Source organism: Rhinoraja longicauda, chromosome 8 (assembly GCF_053455715.1).
Source record: "Rhinoraja longicauda isolate Sanriku21f chromosome 8, sRhiLon1.1, whole genome shotgun sequence".
NCBI classification, from domain to species: domain Eukaryota; kingdom Metazoa; phylum Chordata; class Chondrichthyes; order Rajiformes; family Arhynchobatidae; genus Rhinoraja; species Rhinoraja longicauda.
The window spans coordinates 74447273-74471772 of record NC_135960.1 but is presented as its reverse complement, the minus strand read 5'-3'; the positions used below and the strand labels follow the sequence as shown (position 1 = coordinate 74471772).

Here is a 24500-nt window from a genome sequence, read left to right as displayed (position 1 = left end):
GCACCTCTGATCAGTAGAGCAAGATCAGGTTCATGGTTATCTGTTACTACCCTGGCAAGAGGACAAAGTGCTTCCTGGTAGACTATTGGTGCAATCCTGGGTAGAGTGAGCAAGTAGTTTAGTTTAGTTTGGAGATACAGCATGGAAACAGGCCCTTCGGCCCACTGAGTCAACGCCGACCAGCGATCACCCCTACATTAGATCTACTCTACACGCTAGGTAAAATTTACAGAAGCTGATCAATGCATGTCTTTGGAATGTGGGAGGAATCCGGAGTACCCGGAGAAAACCTCACGCGGTCACGGGCAGAACGTACAAACTCTGCACAGACAGCACCCGTAGTCAGGATCAAACCCGGGTCTCTGGGGCTGTAAGGCAGCAACTCTACCGCTACGCCACTGTTGACACAGTACACAAATTCAGTACTTCCTCCTGCTTGCCTACGTTTGCTTCAGTCTGCAATCGAACAACCCCTGGTTGTGCAAGAGACTGGGCCAGGGTTAAAGTAAAGGACAACACACCATGATTATCCACCTTTCCTTGAGTTTGGGAATGACAGTAACATTAGCGTTACAGCTGATACTACATACCCTCTCTGTGCCCATCCAAGTTCTGACCTGTACCTTTTGTACTCTTGCATCTGTCTAGGGCGTCAAACCACCGACAATCGGTTGGAGTATCACTTTGGTGACTCGCCCAATCTTCCTTCCCAATTGTAGTTTCTGTCCCAGAAACTGTTGGTGATGGCCCAGGTGGATCTTCCCTAAATGCAGCAAACATGTAGCTGAAAAGTTTTGCTTAGTTTACTTTAGAGATACAGCGTGGAAACAGGCCCTTCGGCCCACCGGGTCCGCGCCGACCAGCGATCCCCGCACACTAACACCATCCTACACCCACTAGGGACAATTTTTACATTTACCGAGCCAATTAACTTACAAACCGGTACATCTCGGAGAAAACCCATGCAGGTCACGGGGAGAACGTACAGACAGCACCCGTAGTCGGGATTTAAACCCGGGCCTCCGGCGCTGCATTCGCTGTAAGGCAGCAACTCTACCGCTGCACCACCTAAAGCTGCACTTCTTTGCCAAACTGCTTGCTCTCTCCAGCATCACCTTTGATTTTCAACTAATTTGCCATACCCTCATTTTGTGATCGAGGAATTGCAGCCTGAATTTAGGGATGCCCCAAGCCGCATGAGGTTCGACAAGCCCAGACCTGGGGTAGATCGCCCGGTGTGGGGGAGCTGAGATTCCCCCCGATGCAGGAGCTTGATCGCCCCGACGAGGAAGGCCCACCGCCGGCTACGGGAGACAAGATCATCCCGTCAACGGAAGGTTAGAGGCCCCCGACCGCTGGAGGACAAAGAAGGGAGAGATTGAACTTTTTTTCACCTTCCATCACAGTGAGGAATGTGGAGGAGTCACTGTGGTGGATGTTCATGTTAAAATGTATTTTGTGTGTCCTGTTGCTTTTTATTGTTATGACTGTACGGCAAATGACATTCCTCGTATGTTGTAAAACATACTTGGCTAATAAAGTATGATTGTGATTATGATTATGATTATGATTACAATAACCTTGCAACAGATATGTGGTGTGATTATTGATTATTGATTATGATTATGATTATGATTATGATTATGATTATGATTATGATTATGATTATGATTATGATTATGATTATGATTATGATTATGATTATGATTATGATTATGATTATGATTATGACTATGATTATGATTATGATTATGATTATGATTATGATTATGATTATGATTATGATTATGATTATGATTATGATTATGATTATAATTATGATTACAATAACCTTGCAACAGATATGTAGTGTGCTGCCTGAACCGCAATGGGTCTATCACACATAGTCACCCTGCACCAACTTGGAGCAACTGAGCCTTGTATATCCATTACATGAGCAGGCATTCATTCACATGGCAGCATGTTTAGTCCGTATCCTTCCTTTACAATGAATACCACTTTCCAGTTTTCATCTTCACCATAACTATAATCTGTGATTATATAATGACTCTGAGTAAGGAAAACCCACAAGGCTCCTGATAGAAAAAATGTTTTATCAAGGCCTCGACACCAAGCCACAGAGAGGTAGGTGTAAGAGGTCAGAGGAATGAAGACTTGGACTCAGGTAGGTTGAAGGGGCATCTTGATGCTTCTACGGGTGAAAACCAAGGCCCCAGAGTGTACAGCCATCAATGAATAAAATCAGGAATGGTTACATGGTCAGAACGGATGGAGGGCAGTGAACTTGAAAGCTCGTAGAGCTACAAGAGATGGCAGAGGTTTTAGAAAGTAAAAATAACTTTGGGCATTTTAAAATTCAAGCTACAGTGTAGGACAGTGGCAGAGGCAGAGTGGAGAGAGATCAGATATTAACAAAACACTTGTAGAAAATGTATTCCAAATGTCTTATTTGCAAAGTGTAAACCCAGTCAGTGAGCAGTTTGGAGATGGTCAGCAGGTTGGCTCAGGGGTGACCAAAGACAATTATGCAATGTAGGTCAATGTGAATAACTTGCCTGGGAAAGAGCATCAGAAACAACATTTACATTAGATAGCAGATTTGTCCATTTTTAAACCACTATGCACCCTGCTGAGAGAATATGTGTAAGATGCTGGTTTATACTGAAGATAGACACAGTGCTGGGCTCAGCAGGTCAGGCAGCATCTCTGGAGAAAAAGGATGGGTGACATTTCTGGTCGGAAGCCTTCTTCAGACGGCGATATGGAAAGGTGTAAAGAGGGTAGAAGGCCATCCATGGGAGTCCATGCAGAGCAGGGCTGGTGCAGCTGTAGAAGGGTCATTACTGAGGACTCCGTCCCATAGACAAAGACACGCAGTCAGAGGCGTTAGAAGAAAGGTTCCATGTCTTTTTTTAATCAAAAAATATATTCAACTATTTAAAAACAATATTTACAATGCAATAATACAAAACAGAACCCACCACCAGAATACAATACGAACAAATATACCAAAAGAAACTATTATACAACTATATTACAATCCCTATCCAGGATGCATCCAATCGGCTGCAGTGCCCAGCAGTCCCGGAAATCCCGCAAGGTATCCGTGGACAGCGCACAGTCCCTCTCCAATGCCAGCCGGGCGCGGACGTAACCCCGGAAAAGGGGAGGTTCCATGTCATGGCGGGCCCGGAACCCGCTGAGATGTGTTCAGAGGGATACAAAGGTTAGGCCTCTATTGAAGGCCTAGAAAACATAAACATAGAAAATAGGTGCAGGAGGAGGCCATTTGGCCCTTCGAACCAGCACTGCCATTCATTGTGATCATGGCTGATCATCCACAATCAGTAACCCGTGCCTGCCTTCTCCCCATATCCCTTGATTCTGCTAGGCCCTAGAGCTTTCTCTTAAATTCATCCAGTGATTTGGTTTCCACTGCCTTCTGTGGGAGAGAATTCCACAAATTCACAACTCTCTGGGTGAAAATGTTTTTTCTCACCTCAGTTTTAAACGGCCTCCCCTTTATTCTTAGACTGTGTGGCCCCTGGTTCTGGACTCCCCCAACATTGGGAACATTTTTCCTACATCTGGCTTGTCCAGTCCTTAGAAAGATTGTTCATTATCGGAAGAGTCTGCATGGTTGCCATCACGACAAGGGTGAGGGTTAGGGTCAGAGGGGGGCAGGAGCGTGGACAGACGTTGAGGTGAGGTACAGTAGGGGGATGATGGGGGTTCAGAGAGGAGGGTGGTGAGGAGTAGTGTAGAGGTTGGGGATAGTTGGGGTAAAGAGGGGGAAGGGCAAGACGCAGTGGGATCATTACCAAGGTTCCCTCAGGAGGAGGGGAGCAGCAGCAGGACACAGTCTGTAGAAGGCTCCCAACCCGAAATATCAACATGGTGGCACAGCGGTAGAGTTGCTGCCTTACAGCGCCAGAGACCCGGGTTCCATCCCGACTATGGGTGCTGTCTGTACGGAGTTTGTACATTCTCCCCGTGACCTGCGTGGGTTTTCTCCGAGATCTTCGGTTTCCTCCCGCGGTAAGCGTTCACCTTCTGTTGTTTTGGACACATTCACCGCAATCTTGGTTTGTCCACACCGAAGCTCAATTTCATATAAAGAAGATATCGGACGACTCGACGATGTATTACTACCTCGTCAGCGCTCTATCGCCGGAGACGACCACACGCGTGATGCGGTTCATCGTTAATCCGCCTGCGGAAAGCAAGTACGAGGCCATGAAGAAAGTGTTACTGCGAACCTTCGGGTTTAATAGGCATGATTGCGCTGCAAGACTTCTGCACCTACCGGACCTCGGAGATCGACGGCCTTCCGTTCTCATGGCCGAAATGATGATGCTAGCCGGTGAGCATACGGATTGCCCTATGTTCGAACAGGCATTCCGAGAGAAGCTTCCTGAGGATGTCCGACTGCTGCTCACGGATTGTTCTTTTAAGGACCCCGAAGCATATGCAGCGAAAGCGGACGCGCTCATAGCGGCTAAAAACAAGGCAAGCGGTTCGATCAACAAGGTCTCGACATCAGTGACCACGCCACAGCGACACCAAGATGGCGCCGCGTCTCCCGCCAGTTCTCCGAAAGCCCGCCAAAAAGATCCGCACAAGCGCGGCTGGTGCTATTATCACCTACGATGGGGTAGCAAATCCCGCAACTGCCGCTCACCTTGTACCTTCGCGGGAAATGCCTCGGCCGATCGTACATAGGGGCAGTTACGATTGGCCAGAACCGACGCCTCTACGTCCACGATCGATTCACGGACACAGAATTTTTGGTGGACACGGGAGCCATCGTCAGTATAGTGCCGCCGACCGACCTCGAAACCAAAACGGGTAAGACAGGTCCCACCCTCATCGCGGTTAATGGCAGCCCCATTCGCACTTTCGGTATACGGAAGATGTCCCTCGTGTTAGGCCTCCGCACGTACGAATGGCCATTCATCATAGCAGACGTCAGACAAGCGATCCTGGGCGCAGATTTTCTCTGGGCTTTTTCACTGGTCCCTGATGTCCGCGGTAACGACCTCCGACCCTCCGCCGGCGAGGAGCCCGTCGCTCCGACAATCGCTCTCCCCGCCCAGCCCTACTGTCCAGGCCGTCGTCGCGGCCCCTGACTCGTATGCTGAGATCCTGGCGGAGTTTCCAGAGCTGCTCATCCAACGTTTTGACACGCCTTCGGCCAAGCACGGCGTGGTCCATCACATCCGCACCGAGGGCCCTCCCGTTTTCGCTCGGGCCAGGAGACTGCCGCCAGACAAACTGGTGGTGGCACGGGCGGAATTTAGGAAGATGGAGGAAATGGGAATTGTCCGTCAGTCCGACAGCCCGTGGGCCTCGCCGTTGCATATGGTCTCCAAGGCATCTGGGGGGTGGAGACCATGTGGCGATTATCGGCGTCTCAATGCTGTCACCACGGCTGATCGCTACCCCATACCGCACCTGCAGGACTTTTCGTCTGGGCTGGAAGGAGCGGTGGTGTTCTCCAAAATCGATTTGGTGCGAGGATACCACCAGATTCCGGTGCGTCCGGAGGACATACAGAAAACTGCAACGATTACTCCGTTCGGGTTGTTTGAATGGTTGCGTATGCCTTTCGGTTTAAAGAACGCGGCACAGGCTTTCCAACGACTGATGGACCGTGTGGGTCGGGGTTTACATTTTTTGTTTATTTATTTAGACGACATCCTGGTCGCCAGCCCCTCAGTGCAGGAACACCAGGTCCACTTGCGGACTGTGTTCCAGCGGCTCCAAGACCACGGGCTCATTATCCAACCCTCCAAGTGTCAATTCGGCCTCCCTTCTCTTGATTTTCTAGGGCACAGAATTACCCCTTTGCCCGAGAAGGTGGAGGCTATCCGGGCATTTCCCAGGCCCACCACAGTGAAAGGACTACAGGAGTTCGTAGGTATGGTTAACTTCTACCATAGGTTCGTTCCGGCAGCTGCGCGGGTCATGCGCCCGCTCTTCCAGTGCCTTGCGGGAAAACCGGTAGAGTTGATATGGTCCCCGGCCGCAGAGTCGGCTTTTACAGCAGCCAAGGCAGCATTAGCAGACGCCACCATGTTGGTCCACCCGAGCCCCTCCGCCCCCACGGCCCTGACGGTTGACGCCTCTGACGTGGCGGTGGGCGGGGTCTTGGAGCAGCAGGTCGGTGGCCGTTGGCAGCCCTTGGCGTTTTTCAGCCGGCAACTAAATTTGGCTGAGCTGAAGTATAGCGCATTTGACCGAGAGCTTCTGGCCCTCTATTTAGCTGTTCGTCATTTCAGGTATTTCTTTGAGGGCCGCCCATTTGTGGCCTTTACGGACCACAAACCATTAACATTTGCATTTTTCAAATTGTCTGACCCATGGTCGGCCCGCCAGCAGCGGCACCTGACTGCTATCTCCGAATTTACCACCGATGTCCGTCATGTCGCGGATAAGCTTAATGCCGTTGCTGACGGCCTGTCTAGACCTGCTTTTTCCCCTATTTCGGCGGTGGACTGCGAGGTGGATCCCCAGGAGCTTGCGGAGGCACAGCTTCTAGCGGATACCGCTTCGGCATACCAGTCCACCACTTCGGGATTGAAGTTGGCTCAGGTAGCCTGCGGGTCGGAAGGCACGAAAGTCTGGTGCGATGTTTCTCTTCCCCGTCCCAGGCCGGTAGTACCGCCCTCCCTTCAGCGCCGGGTTTTTGATGCCATTCATGGGCTGGCGCACCCGTCCTTCCGCTCCACCTCTGCTTTAGTAGCAGCTCGGTTTGTCTGGCATGGCCTACGGAAACAGGTAGCGGGTTGGGCGCGTTCCTGCGTTCCCTGTCAGACCGCTAAAGTCCAGCGCCATGTCCAGCCCCCCATACAGGAGTTCGAGGTCCCAGCAAGTCGTTTTTTCCACATCCACGTGGATTTAGTCGGGCCTTTGCCTTCTTCCCGGGGCTACACCCACCTCCTCACGGTGGTGGATCGGTTCACCCGGTGGCCAGAGGCTTTCCCATTGTCTGATATTTCGTCAGCGTCTTGTGCCAGGACTTTGGCCCTCCATTGGGTAGCTCGTTTCGGGGTCCCGGCAGTTATTACCACTGACAGGGGGCCGCAGTTCACTTCGTCCCTCTGGGCCGCGCTCGCAGAACTGTACGGTTCCAAGTTACAACCCACTACTGCATATCACCCCCAGGCAAATGGACTTGTAGAAAGGTTCCACCGTCAACTTAAGGCGTCCCTCAGTGCAAGGCTTGAAGGCCTGGACTGGGTAGACCAGCTCCCCTGGGTCCTTCTGGGCATCCGGACTGCTCCTAAGCTAGATCTCGGTGCGTCGTCCGCCGAGCTAGTATATGGCTCGACACTTCGAGTACCCGGAGATTTGTTTCCGGACCCTTCAGACCAGCTGCCTACAGTCCCATCAGTGTTAGCATCTCTCCGGGCACGGGTGGGTTCCCTGGCTCCAGTTCCGACTTCACGTCATGGGTGTCCCATGGTACATGAACCGCCTTCCCTGAAGGACTGTGAGTTTGTGTTTCTGCGAAAAGATTCCCATCGCGCCCCGTTACAAAGGGTCTATCAAGGGCCGTTCCGGGTTTTGCGTAAGGGAACGGCTACCTTCACCTTAGATATGTGCGGCAAGAGTGAGCTCGTCTCGGTGTCCCGGCTCAAACCTGCACACTTGGATCCGGATCAACCAGTCCTGGTCGGCCAAACCCCTAGGAGAGGCCGACCTCCGTTAGTTCCGCTCAGTCCAGGACCCCCCGTTCCGGCAGTTCCTCCAGGACCCCCCGTTCTGGCAGTTCCTCCAGGACCCCCCGTTCCGGCAGTTCCTCCAAGTCCGGAACCCCCGGCTCCTGTGGTTCAGGCTGCCCCTCTCCGTACTCGTTATGGTCGCGAAATCTGGCTCCCTGCTAGGTTCCGTACCTCGGGTTCTGGGGGGGGTCATGTAGCGACCATAGAGAATGGTCCAGGTCGTCGAACCCTCAGATTGGCCAGCGAGGTCACGTGGGAACGCAACCATGGGGATTGGTCCAGAGAGCGACATCGCTGATTGGCCAGCGTGGTCATGTGCGCTTTTGGCGCCCGAAATGTTCAGTTCGGCGAAGTCTTCGAAGAAGACAGTAAGTTTTGATGGTTGTCCTTTACCTTGTTGTTTAACTCTGTATTCGAATATTGCGGCTGCAATAAACTTCTTCTACAACCAACAAGTTTTCGGACTCGCCATACCCTTCTCTTTATCATTACAGCATCATGGATCGGGAGGTCGCATTGATGACAGAAATGGATAAAGTCAAAAAGGAAGCCAGTAAGTAAAAGAATAAGTTTCCTTAATCACAGCTGGTCGCAAGAACACTGTAGTACTTGCTTCAAGCTTCTGTTTTCTCAGTGCTTCTATTGAATATTCGACTCTTGGAAGAAAGTTTTGTTCATGTACAGCCAAAACATTATGACCACTGTCAGGCGAAGTGAATAACACTGATTATCTTGTTACAATGGCACCTGTCAAGGGGTGGGATATATTAGGCAGCAAGTGAACAGTCAGTTCTTGAAGTTGATGTGTTGGATGCAGGAGAAATGGGCAGGAGTAAAGACCTGAGCGACTTTGACAAGGGCCAAATTGTTATGGCCAGACGACTGGGTCAGAGCATCTCTGAAACGGCAAGGCTTGTGGGGTGCTCCCGGTCAGCAGTGGTGAGTACCTACCGACAGTGGTCCGAGGAGGGACAAACCACAAACCGGCGACAGGCAGGGTGTTGGGCGCCCAAGGCTCATCGATGCGCGAGGGCAACGCCGGTCCGAACTGACAGAAGGTTTACTGTGGCACAAGTCACAGAAACTTTTAATGGTGGTCACGGGAGGATGGTGTTAGAATACACAGTGCATCGCACCCTGCTGCGTATGGGGCTGCACACGGAGGACCAACAGCATATTAGGCAGGTGTTCATAATGGTTTGGCCCATCAGGTCATAGTGTTTTGGTTGATCTGTGTATAATCACTGAGTGAGGGCATCCCTAGCACTCCTCAACCAGTGAAGGTGTGCTGAAGCACCAGCTGTAATCAGGGCATCAAGCTCTGTCCCTTCAGTGCCTGGCCTTTGAGATTTAGCACCAGCCTTCCTCACCAGCCTCAGCAAATGAGTGAGCTTCTGCATGGGAAGTAGTGTAGGAAAATAACTGCAGATGCTGGTACAAATCGAAGGTATCACAAAATGCAGGTCAGGCAGCATCTCTGGAGGGAAGGAATGGGTGACGTTTCGGGTCGAGACCCTTCTTCAGACTGATGTCAGGGGGGGCGGGACAAAGAAAGAATATAGGTGGAGACAGGAAGACAGTGGGAGAACTGGGAAGGGGGAGGGGAAGAGAGGGACAGAGGAACGATCTAAAGTTTATATCCTCTAGTTGACGAATTAATCAGTAGTAAGCCATCTCTTTAGTTCAATTAATGTAATAAAATAGGACAACTTCATCCAAGGACCCAAACAGTCTTTCCAGGTGAGACAGAGGTTCACCCGCACCTCCTCCAACCTCATCTATTGCATTTGCTGTACCAGATGTCAACTTCTTTACATCGGCGAGACCAAACGCAGGCTCGGCGATCGTTTCGCCCAACACCTTCGCTCAGTCCGCCTTAACCAACCTGATCTCCCGGTGGCTGAGCACTTCAACTGCCCCTCCCACTCCCAGTCTGACCTTTCTGTCATGGGCCTCCTCAAGTGCCATAGTGAAGGCCACCGGAAATTGGAGGAACAGCACCTCATATTTCGCCTGGGCAGCTTGCAGCCCAGCGATATGAACATTGACCTCCAACTTTAGATAGTTCCTCTGTCCCTCTCTTCCCCCCCACCTTCCCCTTCCCAGTTCTCCCACTGTCTTCCTGTCTTCACCTATATTCTTTCTTTGTCCCGCCCCCCTGACATCAGTCTGAAGAAGGGTCTCGACCCGAAACGTCACCCGTTCCCTCTCTCCTAGATGCTGCCCGACCTGCTGAGTTACTCCAGCATTTTGTGATACCTTCTGTGTGGGAAGTGAGTGATTCAGATTGTGCTGGCGTAGGAATGTTACCCTGCCTTGAATTCTTTCCCAGTTATGTCAGTGAGATTTTCAGTTCCATAAAAGCTTTTAATTGGTGTCCTGCCTTGCGGTTGATCAGCAGAAACATTGAATGGGAACCGACTTAGACTGGGGAAACACAATATCTGTGCCAACCGCGATACAAATGTAACCTGCACATCTGCTTGCATGTGGTCAAAATCCCTTCATTCCCTGCCCACTCATGTGTAAATGCCTCTTTCACATTGCCATCACATCTGCTCTTGATGTCAAGCAGCCAATGCTGGGTTTAGTTCTTCCATTTAAAGTTTTCTGTGTGGATTTGGAATTGTAATTTCTGCATAATCTGGTTTATCGGAAATGTTAAGAGAGTGGAGATGCTGTATCACCGTGACCTTAAATTATTCAGCACCAAAACGGAATGACATTTTATACCCGAGTAGTTTTGCACCCATTGGTGTGTCAGGTGCATGAGAGAGTTGCTTATTCAGTGCAGCTGAATCCCTCTTTCATTAGTTTTGCTTTCTTGGACAAATGAACAAGTAATCATTCCAGTTACTTGATTAGATGCTGGAGAAACATGCTGGAGCCAGCATGCTGTGTCCTTAGTTGACCTGGCTCCAGTTTACACACTTCCTTGCCTTCCACCACACAATTATGTTTTCCTGAAACAAACCTTTCACAGTCCTTACTAGCTGGCTGTGTCCCATGCCGTGTTTAATTCATATCCCTTGGAATGTACAAACTCCTTGTGTTTTATTTAAAAAATATCTTACTTGCAGTTCAAATGAAGGAAAGCATTACATACCGTAATATAGTTGCCTTATTTGAACGTGGATTAGGAAACTTAAATCTATTTCTTCTGAAAACTCATCATAAGACATCACATTCAACTTTGTTCTTTGATACGGTCAGTATATTCTTGGAAGTCATGATAGTTATTGAAAGATCTTGTACTTCTCGGAACCGGGGAGAGTTGCACAGACTCTTTGTTCATTTAGTCGAAGGAATGTACTTCATCCTTTCACATCACGGCAGACCGTTCACCCAGGACAAATTCCCTTGAATGTACTGGTTATGTAAACTACTACTGACTGACGAGTCTACTGTATTGTGACAACTGATTAAATACCCGTGTGATCAACATGATGTTAAATGCATGACTGCTTTGAGCTTTCTGAGAGCACCACTTTTGATGTCCTTATCCTCAGCTAAACCTTCAGTCTACTGGCTCGCCGATCATTTCGCTGAACACCTCCACTCAGTCTCCCTTAACCTACCTGATCTCCCAGTGGCTCAGCATTTCAACTCCCCCTCCCATTCCCAATCTGACCTTTCTGTCTGGGGCCTCCTCCATTGTCAGAGTGAGGCCCAGTGTAAATTGGAGGAACAGCACCTCATATTTCACTTGGAACTAGGAACCACAAAAATCACGTTGTAAAACCTATCTACCCTGTCTTCCTCTCTCTCGGAATGAGTGGAATAACTTATGATGAGCGTTTGTCAGCACTCTGTCTGTACTCACTGGAGTTTGGAAGGATGAGGGGGGACCTCATTGAAACTTACCGAATAGTGAAAGGCTTGGATAGAGTGGATGTGGAGAGGATGTTTCCACTAGTGGGAGAGTCTAGGACTAGAGGGTATAGGCCCAGAATTAAAGGACGTTCTTTCAGTAAGGAGATATTTCTTTAGTCAGAGGGTGGTGAATCTGTGGAATTCTTTGCCACAGAAGGCTGTGGAGGCCAAGTCAGTGGATATTTTTAGAGCAGAGATAGATAGATTCTTGATTAGTACAGGTGTCAGAGGTGATGGGGAGAAGGCAGGAGAATGGGGTTAGGAGGGAGAGATAGATCAGCCATGATTGAATGACGGAGTATACTTGATGGGCCGAATGGTCTAATTATACTCCTATCACATGAACTTATGATCTTATGACTTCATTACTCATCATACTGAATGTGGGGGTCTCCAGAATTCCTTTGTTAACTCTTTCCTACCCCTGACCCCTTCTTTCTTTAACTTCAGCCATCTGCCACCTCAGCTTTTAACATACCCTCTCAATGTTCAGACTGACTTCTATGCCCATGACACTATCTTACTAATTTTCTAATTCTATTTCTGACCCTCGTGTGAGCGGCTGCCAGAAATATTATTATTCTTTATTAGCGCCTCAGCATCTTGGAAATGGGTTACCTGGAATTGAAAAATTCAGAGTTGATATCATTGGGTTGAATGTTTCACAAATGTACTATGACTTGTTGTTCTTCCAATTTGCATTTGGCCTTTCCATAATGTTAAAGCTCTGTCCGGCAGACACTAATAGTAAAGACACAACTTTATTAGCGGGGGTGGGAGAGCCACTGCGAGTATGGTCACATACTTGTCAGCTCCTCACGATCCCACTCCATTATTCTGTGCCCCGGCACTATATGTATACACGAGTAGTCTCGGGTCCAGCTAATCACACAATCAGCACATTTCTGCACCGGTTCTTATTGTCTAGAACAGACGTGTTGTTCCCTGCAGCATTACTTGGTATCGGGCCTCTCTCCTTTAGTCACAACGCCTTCTACAGTTCAGCAAAACAACCTGTTGTACTTTAGCTAGCAATTCTAAGTAAGTAAAGCAGGCTCACCACACGCAACATGCAATCTGTATACATTAACTCTTAAATTCCCATCCTCCTCTACAATAACAGTGTCGAGGACATACAGGGCAGTGTGGAGTGGGCTTGATAGTTAAAATGACACAACCGGAAGCCATTGAGATGGCAATGGTATTAGTCTATCATGTCTTGTCTATAACGAAGATAGATGCAAATAACTGGAGTAATTCAGCGGGTCAGGCAGCATCTCTGGAGAAAAGGAATGGGTGATGTTTTGGGTCGAGACCCTTCTTCAGACTGAGAGTCAGGGCAAAAGGAAACAAGAGATATAGACAGTGATGTAGAGAGATATGCAAAGATATGCAAAAAAGTAACAATGATAAAGGAAACAGGCCACTGTTAGCTGTGCACTAGGTGAAAACGAGTTACAGGCAATGAGACTCAACGAGACTTTAGAAGGATGAGGGGGGATCTTATTGAAACATATAAGATAATTAGGGGATTAGACACATTAGAGACAGGAAACATGTTCCCAATGTTGGGGGAGTCCAGAACAAGGGGCTACAGTTTAAGAATAAGGGGTAGGCCATTTAGAACGGAGATGAGGAAGAACTTTTTCAGTCAGAGAGTGGTGACTGAAGGTAGTGGAGGCCAGTTCGTTGGCTGCTTTCAAGAGAGAGCTGGATAGAGCTCTTAAGGATAGCGGAGTGAGGGGGTATGGGGAGAAGGCAGGAACGGGGTACTGATTGAGAGTGATCAGCCATGATCGCATTGAATGGCGGTGCTGGCTCGAAGGGCTGAATGGCCTACTCCTGCACCTATTGTCTATTGTCTATTGTCTATTGAGACGACTTTGAAGCTGGTACGACTTGGGTGGGGGAGGGATGGAGAGAGAGGGGATGCAAGCGTTGCTTGAAGTTAGAGAAATCAATATTAATACCATGGGTTGTAAGCTGCCCAAGCAAATGTCTTGTCTATGCTTGGTTTCACAAATACAGTGGTGGCCAGATCATGTAGACACTGCGCCGGCCATTTTGAGGCTGTCATTTCAAATTGCTGTCTGTACCCTTCCCACGTGGCTCCATCTGCCATCATCTTCACCCCGTTTAGTTCCACCTATTGCCCACCAGCCTCTATCCCAGCCACCTGCCCCCATTCTCCGCAACTTGCAATCTTTTCCCTTCCTTCTTAGACCTGATGCAGGGCCGTGAGACCAAACATCAATTTACAGCTTTTGCCAGTAGGATGTTGCTGGACCTGCTGAGTTCGATCGATGCTTTGATTTTTGTGGGCCGGAACACGTTTGGCAAGGTGAACGTGTGTAGAGTTTTGGACCTTGTTTACTCACACCTTCCTTCATTTAGTGTAGTTTAGTTTAGTTTAGAGATACAGCACGGAAACAGGCCCTTCGGCCCACCGGGTCCACACCGACCAGCGATCCCTGCACATTAACACTATCCTACACCCACTAGGGACAATTTTTACATTTACCAAGACAATTAACCTACAAACCTGTACGTCTTTGGAGTGTGGGAGGAAAGCGAAGACCTCGGAGAAAACCCACGCAGGTCACGGGGAGAACATACAAACTCCATACAGACAGCACCCGCAGTCGGGATGGAACCCGGGTCTCCGGTGCTGCATTCGCTGTAAGGCAGCAACTCTACCGCTGCGCCACCGTGACCGGCCTAAATATTTACGTTGGGCTGATGTGTAATCCAGACGCATGGACTCAAGGTTCTCGGCGCCATTGATGGTGCGTGTGCCAGGGATTCCCAGATGTTCCAAGGGACTTGGCATTTCCAAGCACGGTTTCAGAACATCTTTGAATCTTTGCCTGTTTCCATCTGATAATCCTTTCACAAGATGGAACTTAAACCAGAGTATTGATTTCAGGAATTTGTTGTCAGGCATGTGACCAGTGTGACATTTCCAGCAGAGTGACAACGAGTATAAGATCTCATTGCTGGGGACATTGGGCTGGGAGAGCACACTGATGTTGGTTCACTTCCTAACCTAGAACAGCACAACACAGGAACAGGCCTCTCGGCCTACAATGCCAAACGTGCCAAACATGATAATAGACAATAGACAATAGGTGCAGGAGGAGGCCATTCAATGTGATCATGGCTGATCATTCTCAATCAGTACCCCGTTCCTGCCTTCTCCCCATACCCCCTGACTCTGCTATCTTTAAGAGCTCTATCTAGCTTTCTCTTGAATGCATTCAGAGAATTGGCCTCCACTGCCTTCTGAGGCAGAGAATTCCACAGATTTACAACTCTCTGACTGAAAACGTTTTTCCTCATCTCAGTTCTAAATGGCCTACCCCTTATTCTTAAACTGTGGCCCCTGGTTCTGGACTCCCCCAACATTGGGAACATGTTTCCTACCTCTCAAGTGTCCAATCCCTTAATAATCTTATATGTTTCAATAAGATCCCCTCTCATCCTTCCAAATTCCAGCATATACAAGCCTAATTCCAGCGTATACAAGCCTAATTCCAGCGTATACGTCTAATTCCAGGGTATACAAGCCTATTTTCAGCGTATACAAGCCCAATTCCAGCGTATATGTCTAATTCCAGGGTATAAAAGCCTATTTTCAGCGTATACAAGCCCAATTCCAGCGTATATGTCTAATTCCAGGGTATACGTCTAATTCCAGCGTATACAAGCCCAATTCCAGCATATACAAGCCTAATTCCAGCGTATACAAGCCTATGATGCCAAGACCAACTACTTATCTGCTTGCACACAATCCATATCATTCCATTCCCTGCGTATCCATGCACCTATCCAAAAGTCTCTTAAATGCCACTATTGTATCTGCCTCCACCACCATCCCAGGCAGTACAATCCTGCCCGTCAGTCTGGAGACTTTTGTGGAGACAGCATGAGTAATATCTCTCGAGTTCTTTCCGATATCTGCTGTAGGGGGACCAATCTCCGAAGCGAACAGCCTGACTGTTGCCTGATAGACCATCAATCTTGTGCCAGGTGTCTTCATCTTCAAACACCCTTTCCTCAATCAGCTGAAGGCTGTGCTGCTGCACCGAAAGTCCCATTACTTCATAAGTTCATAAGTTTAGTATTAGTTTAGTTTAGTTTAGTTTAGAGATACAGCGTGGAAGCAGGCCCTTCGGCCCACCGAGTCTACGCCGACCAGTGATCCCCGCACACTAACACTTTCCTACACACACTAGGGACAATTTACACTTACACCAGCCAATTAACCTACATACCTGTACGTCTTTGGAGCGTGGGAGGAAACCGAAGATCTCGGAAAAAACCCACGCAGTCACAGGGAGAACGTACAAACTCCATACAAACAGCACCCGTAGTCGGGATCGAACCTGGGTCTTCGGCGCTGCAAGTGCTGTAAGGCAGCAACTCTACCGCTGCACCACCATGACTGCCCAAAGTTCTAGGAGCAGAATAAGGCCATTTGGCCCATCGTGTACTCTGCCATTCTACCATGGCTGATCTACCTTTCCCTCTCCACCCCATCCTCCTGCCTTTGCTCCATAACCCCAGACTCCCTTGGGGCAGGGGTCCGGTCCCCATTCCCAGTGGCTGGGAATTTCATCATTGATATCAGTGTTCCGTCACACAACATTTTTTTCATATATCACCCATAGGTTTACAATTGAGAATGCCATCATTAAATGCCATCAGCTCTTCTGTGCCTGCACCATGAGATGATGTCGCAGACCTGCATGCACAAAGTTCACATATGTACAATATTGAAAGACAACTAGATATGCAGCAGAAACATCAAGAACTGTACAAAGCAGGATTCACATTGCTGCTGCAGCAAACTGTGTGGCAACAAATAAACCAGGTACTATTTCACACAAAGTGTGGTGGGTGTATGGAACAAACTGCCAGAGGAGGTAGTTGAGGCTGGGACTATCCCAAAGTTTTAGGAACAGTTAGACAGGTATATGGATAGGACAAGTTTCCGCGCTGTATCCCTAAACTAAACTAAACTCTACACACAGAATCTGTGGAAATCTCTGCCACAGAAGGCAGTGGATGCCAATTTACTGGATGTTTTCAAGAGAGAGTTAAGGCCCTGTCCCACTTAGGCAATTTTAAGGCGACTGCCGGCGACTAGGCTGTCGCCGAACGTTTGCCGGGGTGTCGCGGGCATGATCATGAGGAGTCTTCCAAAGATCGTAGTGGATCGTAGTGGATCTAGGAGCGTCGCCGAGAAATCAAACGGTGGTTTGAAATCTCTCGGTGACAGCTGGCTTGTCGCCAGGTATCATTGCTTATTGCGGGCGCTGTCGCCTGCTGTCCCCAGGTTTGATAGGTTCTCTTAAGATACATTTAGAAGCACATAATATTAAAATAAGTAAAGTCATTTCAAAATACCATAAAATGCTTGTGTTTAACCAATTTATTTACCGTCAGGACATTTGACGGGTAGATTGAAGGCGACAGTTTGACGGTCAGGTAAACGTGGGAATTTTCGCAATGTTTTTGGCCTCAGCCATTACATTTAAAGTGGGCTCCAAACCCAGATATTCAACCCAGAAACCAAATATGCATCTCCCGTACATTTTCAATTAATGCGCACACACCTTTCACAAAAATCCACTCAACTACTTTTTAAATTATTTTTTTAAATACAGCTATTAGTAAACTGGAAGTAAATCCAGTTTATTCCTTGTTACAGTGAAGCTTGGTTTTTAAGTAACCCATACAAGGTGTTATAGTTCAAAACTCTCAAGTACTTACAGACTTGTCAGTGATTTCAGCGAAAACCAGGATGCCGGAGAAGCATTGACACCATGGGAATTTTTGCGATGTTTCAGAAGACGCTGTAATCTCGACCTGACAGAATCAAGAAATATGGGGGAAAGCAGGAATTGGCTACTGAATGGGTGGAGATGGGAAGATGTGGCCAGTAGTGGGATCCCGTTAGAAATGGCGAAAATGTTGGGGGATAATATGTCCTAAACAAAGAAAGAGACATAGTGTACTAGTAGGTAGGTAGTTAGTTAGTTAACTAACTTGGTTAAGAATGCTGCAGCAAAGGACACCACTGATATGATGGGGCAAATTGGTTCTGTCTATGGCTCTACAAAAAACATGTAACAGAAAATAAACAACAGATAGAATATCTACAACAGGGCCGAAGACATAAAACCAGAGTGATGAAATGTGCTGAGCGAATGTGCAAATAAAATCTAGGGGCACACAATAGTGTAAGCAACAGAGAACACGGGCGTCACAGTGGCGCAGCGGTAGAGTTGCTGCCTTACAGTGAATGCAGCGCCGGAGACCCGGGTTCAATCCCTACATAGACATGACTACGGGTGCTGTCTGTACAGAGTTTGTACGTTCTCCCCGTGACCTGCGTGGGTTTTCTCCAAGATCTTCGGTTTCCTCTCAACAGTCCAAACACATACAGGTTTGTAGGCTAATTGGCTTGGTAAATGTAAAAAATGTCCCTAGTGGGTATAGGATAGTGTTAATGTGAGGGGATCGCTGGTCGGTGCAGTCCCTGTGGACCGAAGGGCTTGTTTCCGCGTTTTTCTCTAAACTCTAAACTAAATTAAACCCAGAGGAAAAAAAAAATCATTGTACCTCATTAGGTGTCATGGCATGTCACATCAGCAGCATGATAGGAATTTCTTATGTTGTGGTGGGTTGTAGTTATAATGATGTGCTAAGAACTATGTGATGAGCGGTCAGGTCTCTTATGAAATTATAATTAAAATCTGTTTTTCATTACCCTCTCAGTATTACAGATTTTAATCAACATCCCACTCCCCCATAATCTTTCATGAGGATTTCCCTCAAGGCGAGAGAGAGAGTGTGAGATTTACTGTGCAGATACATGTTGGCTAATAAACAAGTAGTTTTACAACATAACCTCCGAAACAACTTTGTTTTCAAAATGCCCCGGAAGACTCGCATGAAAATTTGTAGAATATTGAACAGATAAAGGGAGAAAAAAATTGGACAAATAGAAATCTTCAATAGTCCAATAAGCAAGATAATAAATCAAGACAATGAAATCTTCAAAATGCCATTAGACATGACAAAGAATTGGGGTGGGGTGACGTTGAAAACGGTGGTTACTTCTGGCACTTTTTCCATTCTCATACTGACCCAAGAACACTAAATTGGATGATTCATGGATGTGTCTGCCAATGTGGTCCAACTGTAATTCTAAACTGTTGACACATGTGGCCCCTATTTAGTTTGAACTTTCCATAATTATTCCTGCCACAAGTTCAAGCACAGCAAGGATGAATGCATCCTGAGCATAATGTCAGTTGACAATTAGCGTTAACAGGTATTCTAGAGAAAAACAGTTACAAGAGCAATGCTCATTGTTTGTATTCGTAGGAACCTACGCACAAATTTTGCAAAATTATTTTATTCTCCCTTTCCCTATTTATTAAATAGTTTCACACCAATCAAGAGATCTTGTGCATTAATATATCTTTGGAAAAACATTAAAACATTCTTATTACTGCAATTGCACCAATAAAAGCATATATTGGCATATGTTGGCACGGTGGCGCAACGGTAGAGTTGCTGCTTTACAGCGAATGCAGCGCCGGAGACTCAGGTTCGATCCTGCGTGGGTTTTCTCCGAGATCTTCGGTTTCCTCCCACACTCCAAAGACGTACAGGTATGTAGGTTAATTTGACTGGGTAAAATGTAAAAAATTGTCCCTGGTAGGATAGTGTTAATGTGCGGGGATCGCTGGGCGGCGCAGACTTGGTGGGCCGAGAAGGCCTGTTTCCGCGCTGTATCTGAAATATGAAATTTAAAAAAAATATATGAAATATAATTACAAATTTTATTTAATTAATGATAACGTTTGTAAAATTTCTTGATCTAAGTTTTAAATCAATTATCATTATCAGTCAGTTTAGTTTATTGTCACGTGTACCGAGGTATAGTGAAAAGCTTATGTTGTGTGCTGACCAGTCTGCAGAAAGACAGGACATGATTATGATCAAGCCATTTACAGTGTACATGATAAATGTTGCTGTTGTAGTAGAGACTTAAGAGTGTGGAGGGATTGTAATATGTGATTGTAGATCTGCTTCTGTGGCTAGCACGCAAATAGTCACCTGTGTTGGCCACCATCTTGCAAGCTATAAATTAATCAATCAGACGAAATTTAGTGTTTATCAAAATGTTCTCAACAGTCTTCATTGAATTGCATCTACAATCAGTGAAGATTCTACAGTAGTAATGATAAAACCAATATTTCTGGAATCATGAGTAGGCCAGGCAGCATTTGTGGAAAGAGAAATTGAGTTAAATGAAGTTTCAGTTTCATGACCCTTAACTGTTGACCTGAAACATTTACTGTTTCCGTCCCCACAGATGCTGCCTGGCCTGCTGAGTGTTACCAGCATTTTGTTTTTATTCTGTTTTTCTATTTTCTAGCATCTGCTGTTCTTTTTGTTGTTTTCGTTTACAGTTCAGTTATATAGAGCTTTTTACTGGAGGTATCATTGACAGGTGCAAGTCCCACTTAAAGAACTCTTGGAATTTTGAAATACAAGTTTGTTCCGCATAACAAGGGAAATGTTATGTTTAGTTTAGATTAGAGATGCATTGCAGAAACAGGCCCTTCGGCCCACCGGGTCCACGCTGACCAGCGATCCCCGCACATTAACACCATTCTACACTCACTGGGGACAATTTTTACATTTACCAATCCAATTAACCTACAAACCTGTACATCTTTGGAGTGTGGGAGGACACTGAAGATCTTGGAGAACACCTCGGCAGGTCAAGGGGATACTCCATACAAACTCCATACAGACAGCACCCATAGTCGGGATGGAACCCGGGTCTCCGGCGCTGCATTCGCTGTAAGGCAGCAACTCTAGCTGTCCCTCGTGTGTGTAAGATAGTGTTAATATGCTAGGATCGCTGGTTGGCGTGGACCCGGTGGGCCGAAAGGGCCTGTTTCCATGCTGTATCTCTAAACTAAACTAAACTAAACTGCGATGAAAAAAATGAAGAGTCGGGAAGGTAATAGTAGCATTGCTGGAGTCCCTGGAGAGCCTTGCTGTTAAATTAATAAAGGGAAACAAGGAAATGGAAGAGAATTCAAGCCAACATTTTATATCAGTTGAAAGACTGGAGCGACTAGGCTTGTATACACTGGAATTTAGAAGGATGAGAGGGGATCTTATCGAAACGTATAAGATTATGAAGGGGTTGGGCACGTTAGAGGCAGGAAACATGTTCCCAATGTTGGGGGAGTCCAGAACCAGGGGCCACAGTTTAAGAATAAGGGGTAGGCCATTTAGAACTGAGATGAGGAAAAACATTTTCAGTCAGAGAGTTGTGAATCTGTGGAATTCTCTGCCTCAGAAGGCAGTGGAGGCCAATTCTCTGAATGCATTCAAGAGAGAGCTAGATGGAGCTCCTAAGGATAGCGGAGTCAGGGGGTATGGGGAGAAGGCAGGAACGGGGTACTGATTGAGAATGATCAGCCATGATCACATTGAATGGCGGTGCTGGCTCGAAGGGCCGAATGGCCTCCTCCTGCACCTATTGTCTGTTGTCTATTGTCTATCAGTCTTCACTGTTGAGGGCTCTGCAAGGAACCTTAATGATAAAGGCTATGTTCAATGCGGTGGTAGAACTTGTAGAAATCATTTTGGCAAAAGGTAAAATATTGGAGAAGAAAATGGTGGATAAGTTAGCAAATCCTGACAACCTGTATCTAAGGGTTTATATGAAGTGACCGCAGAAAAGGTGCAGCAATTGGCTGAAGTTTCTCAACACGTATTGTGTTCCGGGAGGGTGCAGGTGGGATGGGAAAGTGTGATCGTGATGCCCTTGTGCAAGAAGGGAGGACACAAAATGTTTAAACCAGCATCTGCAGGTCCTCCCCACACTCTTTGCTTAGCTTTACATTTGTGGGAGGGAAGATACAACTGAAGTCTAAAATCAAGGAGGAAATAGCTAGTCATTTGGAAAAGCGTAACTCAGGTAATGTGGTTTTATGAAAGGTAAATGTTGTTTGACAACTCGTATGCAAAAGAGTTGATGGCGAGGAATCTGTAAATATAGTGTTGTTGAATTCAATAAGGTGCCACTTCAAAGGCTAGGCCTCAAGATAAGTGTTCATTGTGTTGGGAAAATGTGTTAACATGAATTAAAGACTGATTATCACATGGAGATCCAAGGTTAAAGTAAATAGGTCTTTGTCAGACTGGAAAAACGTAATTTGTGGAGTGCCCCAAGGTTCAATCCTTGGGCCTGCATTATTTGCAATCTAAATGATAAGCTTAAAAGAGGGGCAAAGTGTAAAATATCCAAGGTCTGCTGTTGACATTATATTGGTGTAGGAAAATAACTGCAGATGCTGGTTCAAATTGAAGGAAGACGGAAAATGCTGGAGTAACTCAGCGGGTCAGGCCGGATCTCAGGAGAGAAGGAATGGATGACGTTTCGGGTCGAGACTTTTCTTCACACCCTTCTTTATATAGGTTGGAGGTTGTGTAAGCTCTGTCGCAAGAGGGATGTTTGGATTCTACAATAAGACTGTTATATGAGGAAAGATTGAAAAGACGAGGCTTGTATTCACTGGAGTTTAGAAGGATGAGAGGGGATTTTATAGAGACATATAAAATTATAAAAGGACTAGACAAGCTAGATGCAGGTAATATGTTCCCAATGTTGGGGGAGTCCAGAACCAGGGGCCACAGTCTTAGAATAAAGGGGAGGCCATTTAAAACTGAGGTAAGAAGGACCTTTTTCACCCAGAGAGATGTGAATTTGTGTAATTCTCTGCCACAGAGGGCTGAGGAGGCCAAATCACTGGATGGATTTAAGAGAGAGTTAGATAGAGCTCTAGGGGCTAGTGGAATAAAGGGATATGGGGAGAAGGCAGGCACGGCTTACCGATTGAGAATGATCAGCCATGATCACATTGAATGGCGGTGCTGGCACGAAGGGCCGAATGGCCTCCTCCTGCACCTATTTTCTATGTTTCTATGTTTCTATATTTATAGGTTGAGTGAGTAGCAAATGCAGTTTACTGTAAGAAAGTGTGAGGTTGTGGCATGATAGGAGAAATCAAAAGGCAAATTATGATCTGAACACAGAGAGACCACATGTGTGTTAAGTGCAAAGGCATCAAGGTATTCTTTGTGAAGCATGTTAAATGGGTATGCAGGTGCAGCAGGTGATTAAGGAAGCAAATACCCTTTTGGCCCTCAATGGTCAAAGGTTTCAAAGGTCTTTTATTGTCACATGCACCAATTAAGGTACAGTGATATGCAAATTACCATACAGCCATACGAAAAAAAGCAACAAGACGCACAACTACATCAAAGTTAACATAAGCATCCACCACAGCAGATTCCCCACATTCCTCACTGTGATGGAAGGCAAAAAAGTCCAATCCACTTCCTCTTTATTCTCCCATCCATCGGGGTGGTCGAAGCTTCCGCAGCCGGTGGTCGGAGCTCCCTCGTCGGGATGATCGAAACTCCAGCGTCGGGGCGGTCGAAGCTCCTGTGCCTTGGAGTTCCCGACATCGTTCTCTGACCAGAGACCGTGAGCTCCGTGGTGCAAGTCCGCAGCAGCCAAGGTTGGAGCTCTGAGATCGATCCCTCCGCGATATTGGAGCTCCCAAAAATCAGTCTACAGCAAAGGCTGCCAACTCCCCAATGTTAGGCCGCAGTGCGGATGGAGATACGACATGGAAAGAAATCGCATCACCGTCGAGGTAAGAGATTATAAAACGTTTCCCTCAGCCACCCCCCCCCCCCCCCCCCACATAAAACAAGCTGAAGACATACATTTAACACACTATTAAAACACAAAGATGGAAAGGACAGGCAGACTGTTGGCGAGGCAGCCATTGCTGGGATTTGGAGGTTAACGGCAGAAGACATTGTACTATTTTAGGGTGTCGGTGGGGTTGTGTCAAGAATATTAAGCACATTGGTCCTTTTTATGCAAGGATATTCTAGCAATGGAAAGATACGTTAGACTGGTTCCTGAGATGAGAAGATTGTCCTAACATGAATGGCTAACATAGTTTAAGTTGTTTTCTTTGGAGTTTGGAAGAATGAAGGGTGATCTTATTAAAACAGGAAATGCTTAAGAGTTATCAAGGTAGATGCTGAGAGGTTTCGACATGGGACTGCCTCAAATGAAGGAACATGGCTATGTAATAATGGGAAGTAGGGATGTAAAACCGACCTCCCTTTAATTTCTTCAAAGTATAATACTCCAAAGGAGATACTTCTTTGGAATTATATAACCTGGAACTTTGTGGAGGCGAAAACATCAGAGATATTTAAATAGGAGGTGGATCATTTTTTGAAAGATCAGGGAATTGAGGGCTCTGGGAAATTAGCATGGATAAGAAATAAAGACGTGGCATGATTCAGCCAAGACCATATCTAGTGTCTGGCCAGACCTAAGCATACTGACCTCTATTTTCTTGTGAAGGAGAATTTTTTTTTAAACTCCAAAGATTGGATTAAAGGGAAGTAAGGAAAACATTGTGCATGGGCAGTAAAATCTCCCAAAAATTAAAACGAACGAATTTCATAACTTCCTCGCCCACTAATAAAAAGGAGAGGAGGAGGGGTGGGATGAGGAAGAGAACTTTAATTTAAAATATGAAATTTTAAAATCTCTCAAATACTTCAAAAGCTGATGAATTGATCTCCACATAAGTCTCGACCCAAAACGTCACCCATCCCATCTCTCCAGAGATGCTGCCTGTCCCGCTAAGTTACTCCAGCACTTTGTGTCTATCTTCGATGTAAACCAGCATCTGCAGTTCCTTCTGCCACATAATCTCTATTGCCAGAGAGGTTGATTCATTATCACGTCGCTTCAAGGGTACATGT

General features: G+C 46.7%; 1 protein-coding gene across 2 annotated transcripts in view; it reads left to right on the top strand.

Annotated features, from left to right (window-relative positions):
* LOC144596113 (SPATS2-like protein) overlaps window positions 1-24500 on the top strand; it is a 128015-nt gene that overhangs the window by 83448 nt on the left and 20067 nt on the right. For both annotated transcript variants that reach the window (XM_078404293.1, XM_078404292.1), the window contains exon 8: window positions 8222-8280. In XM_078404293.1, the coding sequence (XP_078260419.1) occupies window positions 8222-8280 (59 nt within the window). The remainder of the gene's footprint in view (window positions 1-8221; window positions 8281-24500) is intronic.